The 11,678-nt window shown below is 40.3% G+C and overlaps 1 protein-coding gene across 1 annotated transcript; it reads right to left on the bottom strand.

The window, feature by feature from the left end:
• Positions 1-2,784: 2,784 nt before the first annotated feature.
• Positions 2,785-5,218, bottom strand: LOC132169637 (uncharacterized). The gene is made up of 4 exons (XM_059580639.1): positions 5,059-5,218; positions 4,652-4,839; positions 3,580-4,554; positions 2,785-3,072 (listed from the first exon to the last, which is right to left on the bottom strand). The coding sequence occupies exons 1-4, from the start codon at positions 5,216-5,218 to the stop codon at positions 2,785-2,787; spliced, it is 1,611 nt and encodes a 536-aa protein (XP_059436622.1).
• Positions 5,219-11,678: the final 6,460 nt, after the last annotated feature.

Raw genomic sequence — 11,678 nt, 5'->3', positions numbered from 1 at the left:
TCGACGAATCCTATTCCGATTTCAGACTTCTATTTTAACTGGGAGACAGACCTCCGAATTATCTAGGTTTACTTGGGCTTCTAGGACTTTCCTAAGCTTATAAATAGACTTCTTTTCATTCAAGAAAATATACACAATCCCAGAGAGCAAAATTATTTTGTTTAGCTTTTCTTTAGGTTTAGGTTTAGGTTTAGATTTTATTTTTATGTGGAGCTAAATTCCCAACTAAGGTTGGGGATGAAGCCTCACCGATGAAGAACATCAATACTTTTATGTAAGTTTTTATTATTCTGATTTTATTGGGTTTTATATTTCAATTGTTTTACTTCTAATCAATTGTATGGAGTGATTCTTGGATATCTCTTGTTATTCAAGAATACATGTGATGATTTGAGATAGTTTCATATGATTGATTGCTTGGCTTTTAACTCATAAAAATTGGATATCCCTTGTGATTTGGTCAATGAATGGATACATGAGATGGTTTTGATTAATTCTTTGAAGCATAGTAAAACATATCTATGATTTAATTTGTGAGAACTTCGGATTAATATTGATGAACATAAAGTATGTTGTTATGATTTGGTGAGTGTGAATTCCCAAACCTTAGTACCTTTATCCTTAGATTTACTTATTTTATTTAGTTTATGTTTATCCTTTAATTTTCAAAACTCAAAAATCAAAACCCTTTTGGAACTAGATTAGGATTTAATTAGTTTAGATATAAATTGCTCTTTCAAAAATACAATTCTCTGTGGGATCGACCTCGCACTTGCAATCCATTAAACTACAATCGATTCGTGCACTTGCGAGTTAAATAAATTTGCACAACAGTAACATTTCTGGAAAACCCTCACGAGACTTCACTCGTCCTCTAGGTAATTCCTAGAGGTTTAAAAGGCTTGTTGCATACGTTGAATGCAATCGTACATCCCACGAAAGATGGATTTATCTTTTTGTTTTCTGTTTTTCAATTTTGTTTCTAGTTTTGTATTGCTAAGGGACTAGCAATATGTAAGTTTGGGGATGTGTTAAGTGCTAAAATATTCATATTTTTATCCCTTAACTTACATGTTTTAATCCTTTAGTTTTAGTTAATTTATGTCATTTTAGCTGTTTTATGTGTTTCCCTTGCTTTTGTAGGTCATTGGAAGAAAAAGAAGCAATCTCAGAAGTTTTGGACTAAAAAAGAGCTATTTTGGAAATTGGAAGGCTCTGGTAGTGCGATCAATCGCAGGGGAGCTGCAATCGAGCGCACTACAGGCGAGGACCACAATGCACAAGGCATCCGCAATCGAGCGCCAACACAAGAGGATCGATCGCAGATCTGTGATCGATGGCACACGGGCTGCGATCGAGCGCACCAGTGCGTGATGGCCAAGCCAGCCTTAATAAGGAAATTGCAACTTTTAGGGTTTTGTAACTTAGTGCGAACTAGGGCTCAAACCCTACGAGTTTTAGGGTTTCTAGAGTATTCCTAAGGCCTAAAAATAGACCCTTAAGCCTCTAGAATAAAAAATTCCAAGGAGAAGAATTGGATCTCTTCAAGTTCAAGTTTCGGGTTTATTCTTTTCCTTTATTTTCTTGTATTTTATGAAGATGTTTAGCATCAACTTTATGTGTAACTAATTTGTTTAGTAGGGCTAGATTGAAGCCCTAGTTATGTTTAGTTAATATTCAATATTGGCGCCCTTATGATGATCATGTTGTGATATTTAACTTGATTAATGCCTGCTTTTATGAATTCCTCATATGTGTGTGCCTGATCAACATATGCATGTGGTATGGACTAGTTAGTTAAACCAATTTGGATGACCGAGTCCTGGGTTTAATATAAGTAACAAAAGAAATCCACACCAAGTTCTTGGGTTAATCAACATGGGGAACCGAGAGTATACATCCATGCCCTAGGCCTCATGTGTTTGTCGATTTCCACAGATTATATGCTTTCTTAAATAACAACTTAGTATACACCCATGTTAAATCCTTTAAGAAAGAAAAGAGTTAGAATATACACCCATGCCTAACTCGTTGCTTAGGAAAATCTATAACTTAAGGAGTATACACTCATGCCCTTAGGTTTACAAACATTAGATATACATAAGATGATCAAAACATTGGCATATTGATATATTATCTAAATATAATTAATGGTCGATATCAAAGACCTACCTTTTTATTATTATCAAATCAAAACCAATCTTTGTTTTATTTTACTTTTGGAATTTATTTTAGACAAAATTCAGCAATCCTCGTGGGAATGACCGCATACTTGCACTCTATACTACTATGTTGACCTTGTGCACTTGCAAGTAAAACATGCAATTATTTGCCTATTAATTTAGGTAGATATTTGTAAACAACAGATACATGTCCGAAGGGGTTAATTTGGGAGGTCCTTAGACGCTGTCCCCAATTCCCCTCGGGAAACCTCTTCGGTTGTTTTTCGTGAGTTATAGCCTCTTCGACTGTTTTTCTCGAATGAGAATGAGTTATAGTCTCTTCGACTATGTTTCTCAAAAGAGAATGAGTTATAGTCTCTTCGACTATGTTTCTCGAAAAAGAATGATTTATAGTCTTTTCGACTGTGTTTCTCGAAAGAGAATGAGTTATAATCTCTTCGACTTTGTTTGTCGAAGGAGAATGAGTTATTGTCTCTTCGACTATGTTAAGACTTTGAATATCATTGTAACTTCAGAAGATTTTTTATTTAATGAAATGAAACTTATAAAAAAAAAAAAAACAAAAAACAAAAGTAAATCTCCTTTGCGAAACTACAACAACTTAGACAAAATATTTTTTAGGATGCTCGGCATTCCATGGCCTGGGGAGTGGCTTTCCTTCGAGGTCCTCGAGGTAGAATGCTCCCGCTCTTCGGCACTCGATCACCTTGTAAGGTCCTTCCCAATTGGGAGCTAGCTTGCCCTCAGCTGGATCTTTGGTAGCGATGGTAACTTTTCGCAAGACCAGATCTCCAACTTTGAAGCTTCGATGCTTGACCCTCTTGTTGACGTACCGAGCTACTCTTTCTTGGTATACTGACATGGTTTCTTGGGCTTGGTCTTGTTTTTCCTGTAGCGAATCCAGATGTAGCTGGAGGCCTTCATCATTAGTTTCGAGCCGAAAGGTCTCTACTCGGAAACTCCCTAAGCCCACTTCGGCAAGGATGACCGCCTCAATCCCGAAAGCCAAGGTTTAAGGAGTCTCCTTGGTCGGAGTTCTTCTAGTAGTTTGATATGCCCACAAAACTTCTGGAAGATCTTCAGCCCAATCTCCCTTTCGATCACTAAGTTTCTTCTTCAAAAGTTTGAAGATTGTCTTGTTGGTGATTTCGACTTGCTCGTTAGCCTGGGGGTGCTCAGGAGACGAGAAGAACTTTATTATATGGAGTTTAGCGGACCATTCTCTGAATGAATCGCAGTCAAATTGTTTCCATTGTCTGTGATGAATGCATGTTGAATGCCATAGAGGCATATGACATTCTTCCATAGAAACCTCTCTATGCTTTTAGTTGTTATATTCACTAGGGCCTCCACTTCAACCCACTTCATGAAATAATCCACAGCTACAACTGCAAACCGAACATCCCCTTTTCCATGAGGTAATGGTCCCACTAGATCTACCCACCATTGTGAGAAGGGCCATGGTGAGGAGACCGAGCGTAACTCCTTTGGGGTTTCTTGGGTTAACGAAACGTTGGCACTTGCCGCAATTTCTGACCATCTCCATCGAGTCTCGAGTCATGTTAGGCCAATAAAAACTTGCTCGGACTGCCTTATGTGCCAACATTCTTGCGCCTAAATGACTCCCATAGATACCTTCGTGAATCTTACGAAGGATGTAATTACCTTCTTCTTTGGAGACGCACTTCAAAAGGTGTAACATGAAACCTCGTTTGTATAAGGTTTCATTTACCATGGTAAATCTAGCAGCTTTTTTCCTTAGCTGGACAGCCGACTTCTTTTTTGAAGGGAGAGTTCCTATTTCCACATATTCCACCACTTCCTTTTGCCAATCAGGCACTACCTCTACTGCCGAGACCGAGATCACCTCGGTTATGGCAGGTTCGGATAGAATTTGAACTAGTTCTTCAAATTCCCCCATGAGTTCCACTGTCGATGCTATGCAAGCGAGATGGTCCGCCCTTTTATTTTCTTCCCTTGGGATTTTTACAATGCAGAATTTTTTGAAAGAATCCTGCAAATCCTGTACTTTTAATAAGTACAGCTTCATCTTGTCTCCCTTGGCTTTGAACTCCCCTCGGATATGTCCGACAATCACTTGAGAGTCGCTTCGTAGCTGAATAAACTCAGCTCCCATCTCTCGGGCCAAGCCGAGTCCAGTTATTGCTGCCCCGTATTCGGCTTCATTGTTGGTAGTTTTAAATTCCAGCTTCAAGGAACTACGCAACTCTTCACCTTCTGGGGTAATTAGGACCACCCAAGCCCCACCATGCTTTCTTGTTGATGACCCATCCACGTAAACTACCCATGTCTCATCCCTTGGCCATTGCTCTGTGTCTGGCAGATAAGTGAAAGTCTGCCAACGCTTGACCTTTGATAGCATTCCGAGGGAGGAATTCGATGTTAAATTCTCCAAGTTCGATTGCCCAGTTGGCCAATCTGCCGGACAAATCAAGTTTGCGAAGCACCTCCTTTAGTGGGTATTCGGTAAGAACCCTTATTGTGTGAGCTTGGAAGTACAGCTGAAGTTTCCTTGACGCTATAATGAGAGCAAAGGCGAGTTTTTCCAACTGGGGATATCTCTCCTCGGCTCCTCTCAAAGCTCGGTTGATGAAGTATACCGGCTTTTGCACGCCCTCCTCTTCTTGGATAAGAGCTGCACTTATTACCATTGGAGAGATGGCTAAGTACAGATACAATGCTTCTCCCCGGACTGTCCGACTCAGCAGAGGTAGGCTGACCAAATACTTTTTTAGCTCCTCAAAAGCTTCTTCACACTCCTCGGACCATTCAAATGCTTTCCTCAAGATTTTAAAGAATGGGAGGCATTTGTCAATTGACCGAGAAATAAACTAGTTGAGCGCAGCAATCCTACCTGCCAGTTGTTGAAGTTGCTTCATATTCTTCGGGGACTGCATATCCAAGATTGCTCGAATCTTTTCTTGGTTGGCCTCAATCCCTCGGTTTGACACCATATAACTGAGGAACTTCCCAGAGGAAACTCCGAATGCACACTTTGTAGGATTCAGCTTCATCCCATACTTCTTTAACGTTTCGAATGTTTCCTGCAGGTCGGTTGTATGGTTTGGTGGTTACACGCTTTCGACTAACATGTCATCCACGTAAACTTTCATGTTCCGCCCAATCTGCTCTCGGAACATCTTGTTAACCAGTCTCTGATATGTTGCCCCTGCATTTTTCAGACTGAAGGGCATGACCTTATAACAATACAGGCCTCGGTCCATAATAATCATAGTCTTCTCTCTATACTCTAGATGCATGTAGATCTAGTTGTATCCAGAGAAAGCATCTATGAAGCTGAGCAAGCCATACCCAGACGTTGAGTCTACCAACGCATCAATGCGTGGCAAGGGAAAGATGTCTTTTGGACAAGCCTTGTTGAGGTCGATGAAGTCTACACACATCCTCCATTTTCCATTGGAATTCGTGACCAGTACGACATTGGCCAACCAATCGGGATAGTGTACTTCTTCAATGAACCGAGCTCTAAGCAGCTTCTCCACCTCCTTTGCTATAGCCATATTTTGCTTTGGAGCAAATTTCCTTCTCTTTTGCCTCACCGGTTTCATACTCGGATCTACATTGAGTTGGTGGAGTATGTCTTCAGGGCTAATGCTCAACATGTCCTCATGTCTCCATGCAAACACTTCTAGATTCTTCTATAAGAAAGTGACGAAGCTTTCTCAGACCTCCGAAGCGAGTTGAAATCCGATCTTCACTACTTTGCCGTCCACTACAACCACGTCTTCTAGCGGTTCGGCAGGCTCGCCTTTCTGTTCACCCTGCTTTCTGCTACCCACGGTGCTAACCGTTAAAGGTACAGTTTCCGAAGGATTCTTCAAGGAAATGATATAACACCTCCTTGCTACATTCTGATCAACTTTGACTTCTCCAACTCCCTCTTCTGTCGAGAACTTCATCTTTAGGTGGTAGGTTGACATGGCAGCTTTCAATTTATTCAGGGCTAGCCCGCCAATTATTGCGTTGTAGGCAGATGGTCGGTCGACCACCAAGAAATCTACTATAACAGTTGACTACTGATAAGCGCCGAATGTTGCACATTCAAGCCCCTTAATTTGCATATGTTAATTCCTTAGCGTTGTTATTTATTTGATTTTGTTTTGTTTTTGTGTTTTCAGGTTATAAATAAAGATGCAATTAATTCCATTGATTTTGGGCTTAAAAGCACACTTTGAGAAGACCTAGAAGATATGGTTAAACTTAACCAATCATGGTTAAGTTTAAATCAAATAAAGAAAAGGATTAATTCGGAATTTCTCAAATTGGAGTCAAAATCGGATTGGATTCAATTTTGGATTCTGCATACGTCTCGGTATTTTGGCCATAACTTTCAGCTCAAATATCCGATTGAGGTGATTCAAGCGGCACTGGAAAGCTAACTCAAATTTCTACAAATCATTGTGAAATATCATTTTCCTAATTCGGAGTGCCGCATTGCCAAAATTGCCCTGCAAGATAGGAACGCAATTCTGGGCGAATCCTATTCCGATTTGGACTTAGATTTTCTTTATCATAATTGGACTTGGACTTAAATCTCCGAAATTTATAGGATTCCTAGGGCTTCTAGGACTCTCCTAAGCCCTATAAATAGGCCTCTAAGCATTGAGAAAAAAGACACCGCTTCTAGAGCAAAATTCAGTAAAATTGTCTTTGGAGCTTAGGAGATCATGAGCGGCTAAACCCCTTCGTGGGGTATTGATGTAGCCCTTTCCAAGCACAATGGTTTGATTGTATTTAATTTCTAGATTTTCAATTTATGCATGTTGATTGTATAATTATGTGGATTGCTACAATTGATTTATGTTCTTAATTATTAAATGCAATTGCTCTTAAATTCCAAAATCAATATTTGTGAAATTCTTCTCTTGTCTTAGAAAGTATTTTACTTTTATTGATCTCAAATCATTCTTGTTTTCTGTGATTATGAGGATGATGGTTATACAATGGGTTTAATTGACATATGATCAATAGGATTTGATAGGCCATGCCTAGGGAAGACGGATTGTACTACACCCTAGTTTAGTGTAATTTAGGTAGACAGTCCGTGCCAACCGAAGATGGGTTACACTTATTCATTGATTGTATGTATCCTGTTATAGAATTTGATAATTTATACCTAGGGAAGACGGGTCGTACCGCGTCTTAGTGGTTAGGTGGACGATCCGTGCCAACCGAAGATAGATTATGCTTATTCTTTAATAAGGTAGTTTCTTGTTTATTTATAACATGCATAGAATGAATTTATGGGATTAATTATGATTAACCATTGTTGTGCGGATAGAGGTGAAGTCAATACCCTACTCTCTCTGTCTTATTTTAAATCTCTTTTATTTTCATGCACTTTAGTTTTTAAGCAAATCAAATCAAAACCCCTTTTAATTAAGTTAACTTTGATCTTTCAAATTTTGATAATAAAACCCCTGCAGTCCTTGAGGTTCGACACCCTCTCTATAGCCGTATCCTACAAAGATTCGTCCTATTGCGAGTGGTTATTTTTATAATTGATATTTTTGGTCACAAAAACACAACATCAATTTTTGGCGCCGTTGCCGGGGACTGCTTAACGGTTTTATTGTCAAATTTTAGAGATTAACTTTAGCTTAATAAATTATTTTTCTGTTTTAAGTTGCTAAATTTTAATTCTGTTTTGCGTTGATTTTATTCTTTTTCAGAAACTGCAAACAGGTCCGTAAGCTGCCTTCTCTGTGACTGCGATCGAACGCACCCTACCGTGTGATTGAGCGCACTTGCGGCATCCTGCATCCAGACCCTAAGTGCACACTAAGGCCGTTTGTGAGCTTGTTTGCTTTCTGATTTAGCTTAATTTTTTTTATTTTTTTTTCTGTTTTCTTTTAAATTTCTGTTTAGTTTATGCTAGGTCGTCGTTCTTTATCTTTTCCATTAATTTCTTGCGACCTTGAAATTGAACGCACTTTTAGACAAATTAGATCCCAAAAGAACTCTAATTTGCTAGAAGAGCGTTCCACTGAGACCATGGGGGACGGTAACCACGTAGCATTGCAAGATCACTATCTTCCTACCACTTACACTACTCCCACATGTCTCCGGTTGCCGGAAATTACGGCAACCCATTATGAAATTAAGCCTAGCACTATACGCAGTTTACCCTCCTTTTTAGGGCTTAGCACTGAAAATCCTTATGAATTCCTCGGTGATTTCGAATCAATCTGCGAGACCACTAAAATGAATGGATTCACTGAGGATGCCCTAAGGATGCGTCTTTTTCCTTTCTCCCTCAAGGAAAAAGCCAAACATTGGTTCCAGTCCTTAACACCCAATTCTATCACTTCTTGGGCGCAATTGCAACAAGAATTTCTTAAGAAGTACTTTCCCATAGGCATGACCAATGATACTAGGAGAGCCATCACTACATTCTCCCAGTACGAGGGAGAGGATTTCCATGAGACTTGGGATAGGTTGCAGACCTTGCTTAGATCATGTCCACTCCACGCTGTCCCAAAATGGCAGCTAGTGCAGTGTTTTTATGATGGCCTGACCGAGTCCAATAGAAAAATGGTAGATGCATCATGTGGGGGGACATTCATGTTGAAAAGTGAAAATGAAGCATGGTCTATGTTTGAAAACTTAAGTAACAATTCTCTTCAGCAGGTTTCCGCCAGACGAAGGGCACCAGCACCTAAAGCACCCAAGACGGAGAGTTTGTATGAAGCAGGCCATTCCCCAAACATAGCCAACCAAGTAGTTGAGGCTATCACCAAGAAGCTAGATCAAGTTTTGATGACTGCTGGTTTTACTCCTAATACTGCTCACATGCACACACCACATAAATCTTGCTCATTTTGTTCAAGTCCTATGCATCATGAAAATAATTGCCCTCTTGCTGGAAATTATATTGATGTTGCTAATGAGCAGGTTAATGCAGCTTTCTTCAAACCAGGTAATGATCCGTACTCCAATTCCTACAACCCCGGGTGGAGAAATCATCCCAATTTCTCATGGAAGAACTCAAATTCGGGCAACTCAGCCCCAGGGCCATACAATCAAGCTCAATCCAACAGGCAGCCTTACCAACCTCAGTCCACTTACCGGCCTCCACAGCAGCACTACCAGTCTCCATCAGAGTCTAATTTTGAGGATCAGATTCTAAAAGCAGTGAATGAGCTAACCAGCGAGATAAAGCAGTCAATCAAATCTCAAGAGGAAAGAGTAAACTCACATACCCACTCCATTGCCAAACTAGAAGCTCAAGTTGGACAACTTGCCAATACCCTCAACAGGAGGGAAGAAGGAAAGCTTCCAAGTCAGCCAGTGACCAACCCTAGGGGACTATAAGTGGTAGAAGGAAGCACATCTCAGCTGGAGCAAGTTCAAGCCGTCACCACATTGCGAAGCGGAAGACTGGTTGACAATCATGTGGAAGAAAAGAAGGATGAGCAAATCGAGGCCCCACAGAATCTGCATCAGGACAAGGGTAAACAAGTAAGCATCGAGGCATCTTCATCATCTACCCCCACTCCTGAGGTACCATATGAGCCTAAGGCCCCTTTCCCAGAACGTCTCAAGGCACCTTCCCACTTCGGGAAACAAGGAGAGAAGATACAAGACATGATGGAAACCTTCAAGCAGGTTCAAATCAACATCCCACTCCTTGAGGCCATCAAGCAAATTCCAGCCTATGCAAAGTTTCTCAAAGACCTATGCACTCAAAAGAGGAAGAATCAGAAGCACATTCCCAAGAAGGTCATTCTCACCGAGCAAGTAAGCTCTCTGATTCAGCATAACACTCCTCCAAAGTTCAAAGACCCTGGAGCGCCTACAATTTCATGCGTCATCGGAAACACCGAGATTGAGAGAGCTCTCCTCGACTTAGGAGCTGGTGTTCATTTGCTTCCATACTCGGAATATCAAAAACTGGGCCTAGGGGAATTGAAACCGACAAGTACTGTCTTGCAATTGGCTGACCGCTCGATCAAGAAACCCCGCGGGATTGTGGAGGATGTCATTATCAAGGTGGACAAGTTCTACTATCCAGTTGACTTTATAGTTTTGGACACAGAACCGGTCCCAAATCCAGAGAAGCAAATTCCTGTCATCCTTGGGCGACCTTTCCTTGCCACAGCCAATGCATGCATAAATTGCCGAACCGGAGTAATGAAGATCTCCTTTGGAAATATGAAGATCAGATTGAACATCTTCAATGCCTTCCAGAATGTGCCTGATCAAAATGCATGTTACCTCTTGGATGACATTGGAGAAACTGTTGAAGACCCACTTCCTGATCCTCCATCTAGAGCCCCATCAACCCACCGGAGCCAATGCCTCTCACTTCAAGTACTCCACCACCTGATGACAACCCCACAGGGGACATATTTCATTCAAAAGTTGTTGAAGTTGATTTCATTGGGGTGGAAAAATTTTTGGCAAATTCCCTGGCTACCCCAGTTTTTGAGAACTCCCATAGGGACAAGAGGTTGATCATGAAACCAGTTCAGGACAAACACCCTGAACATTGTCATGGGGAGCATCAAGACCTATTCGCTGGGAGAGGCAGTTTCGGGATGTTAAGAAGAATCCTCTTCCTTGTGGAGTGCTACATGATCATAAAGAAGAAGGGATGGAAGAGCTTGATTGGACTTCTGAAGGATCGAGGTAAGATCCTTCGGGACTCGGACTTACATTGAGAAATACCTCATAGGATCAAGTGCAGGCCCTGTGCGCTTGACCCTCCACTCTACCAGGGCATATGATCTCCATCCAGGTTTATTTTCTCCATTGTTGTTTCACTCTTTGTTTATCTTTTTACAACAATGTGTGCACTTGATTGGTATTTGGTTGGAGTATCACTTTATTTTTAGGACATGTGTTTTTGCATTCAAGTTTGGGGGTATGATATGCCCACATCTGCTCATTCAGGTATTTCTGTACTCTTGATCTTATTCTTTAGTTCTATACATACATTGGGGGCAATGTATGATTCAAGTTGGGGGGTATGGAAAAACAAAACACAATCCATTATTATTGTTATGTCATTCTTAAGCATATGGTTGAGCTTTGATTTTGGTTTGAAATTCATTGATAGGCTTAAAGTTATGAACACATGATCATATGACTTAGGGATTTTAAGTCTTGTTACTTACTTTTGGCAACAGGAGATGCTTCTTATTTCAATTTAAATCTATATTGAGCACACTAGCACATGTCTGTGAGGTATGAATTTTGAGACCAATTATGTTTGTTTTCAATATCTTGAATTCTGTTGGGTGACATATTGGGTGAATAACTTTGGCATGCTATAAAAAATAATAATAATAATAATTAAATAAATAAATAAATATAAAAAAAAAAAAAAAAAATCAAGTTTAAATTTTTCGCTGAGTAACCGGACCTCTTGCCTCATTAAGCAGTGAGTGTTTGCGTCAAAAAGTGAAATTTTTGGGTTGATTAATAAAATGGCTAGCTTAGCTTCGTAGC

The sequence above is a fragment of the Corylus avellana genome, chromosome 1 (genome assembly GCF_965113065.1).
Source record: "Corylus avellana chromosome 1, dhCorAvel1.hap1.2, whole genome shotgun sequence".
Taxonomy (NCBI): Eukaryota; Viridiplantae; Streptophyta; class Magnoliopsida; order Fagales; family Betulaceae; genus Corylus; species Corylus avellana.
Note: the sequence above shows the minus strand (reverse complement) of the source record. Positions and strands in the feature narration are given on the sequence as shown.

What these genes read in the sequence shown, in the direction of transcription:
- LOC132169637 (XM_059580639.1), bottom strand. Translation starts at nt 5,218, where the DNA reads ATGAAGCTGAATCCTACAAAGTGTGCATTCGGAGTTTCCTCTGGGAAG. An exon ending in GCAACTTCAACAACTGGCAG is followed by an intron (nt 4,840 to 5,058) that starts GTAGGATTGCTG and finishes TAATAAGTGCAG; the next exon opens with CTCTTATCCAAGAAGAGGAG. An exon ending in CCGAATACCCACTAAAGGAG is followed by an intron (nt 4,555 to 4,651) that starts GTGCTTCGCAAA and finishes ATGCTATCAAAG; the next exon opens with GTCAAGCGTTGGCAGACTTT.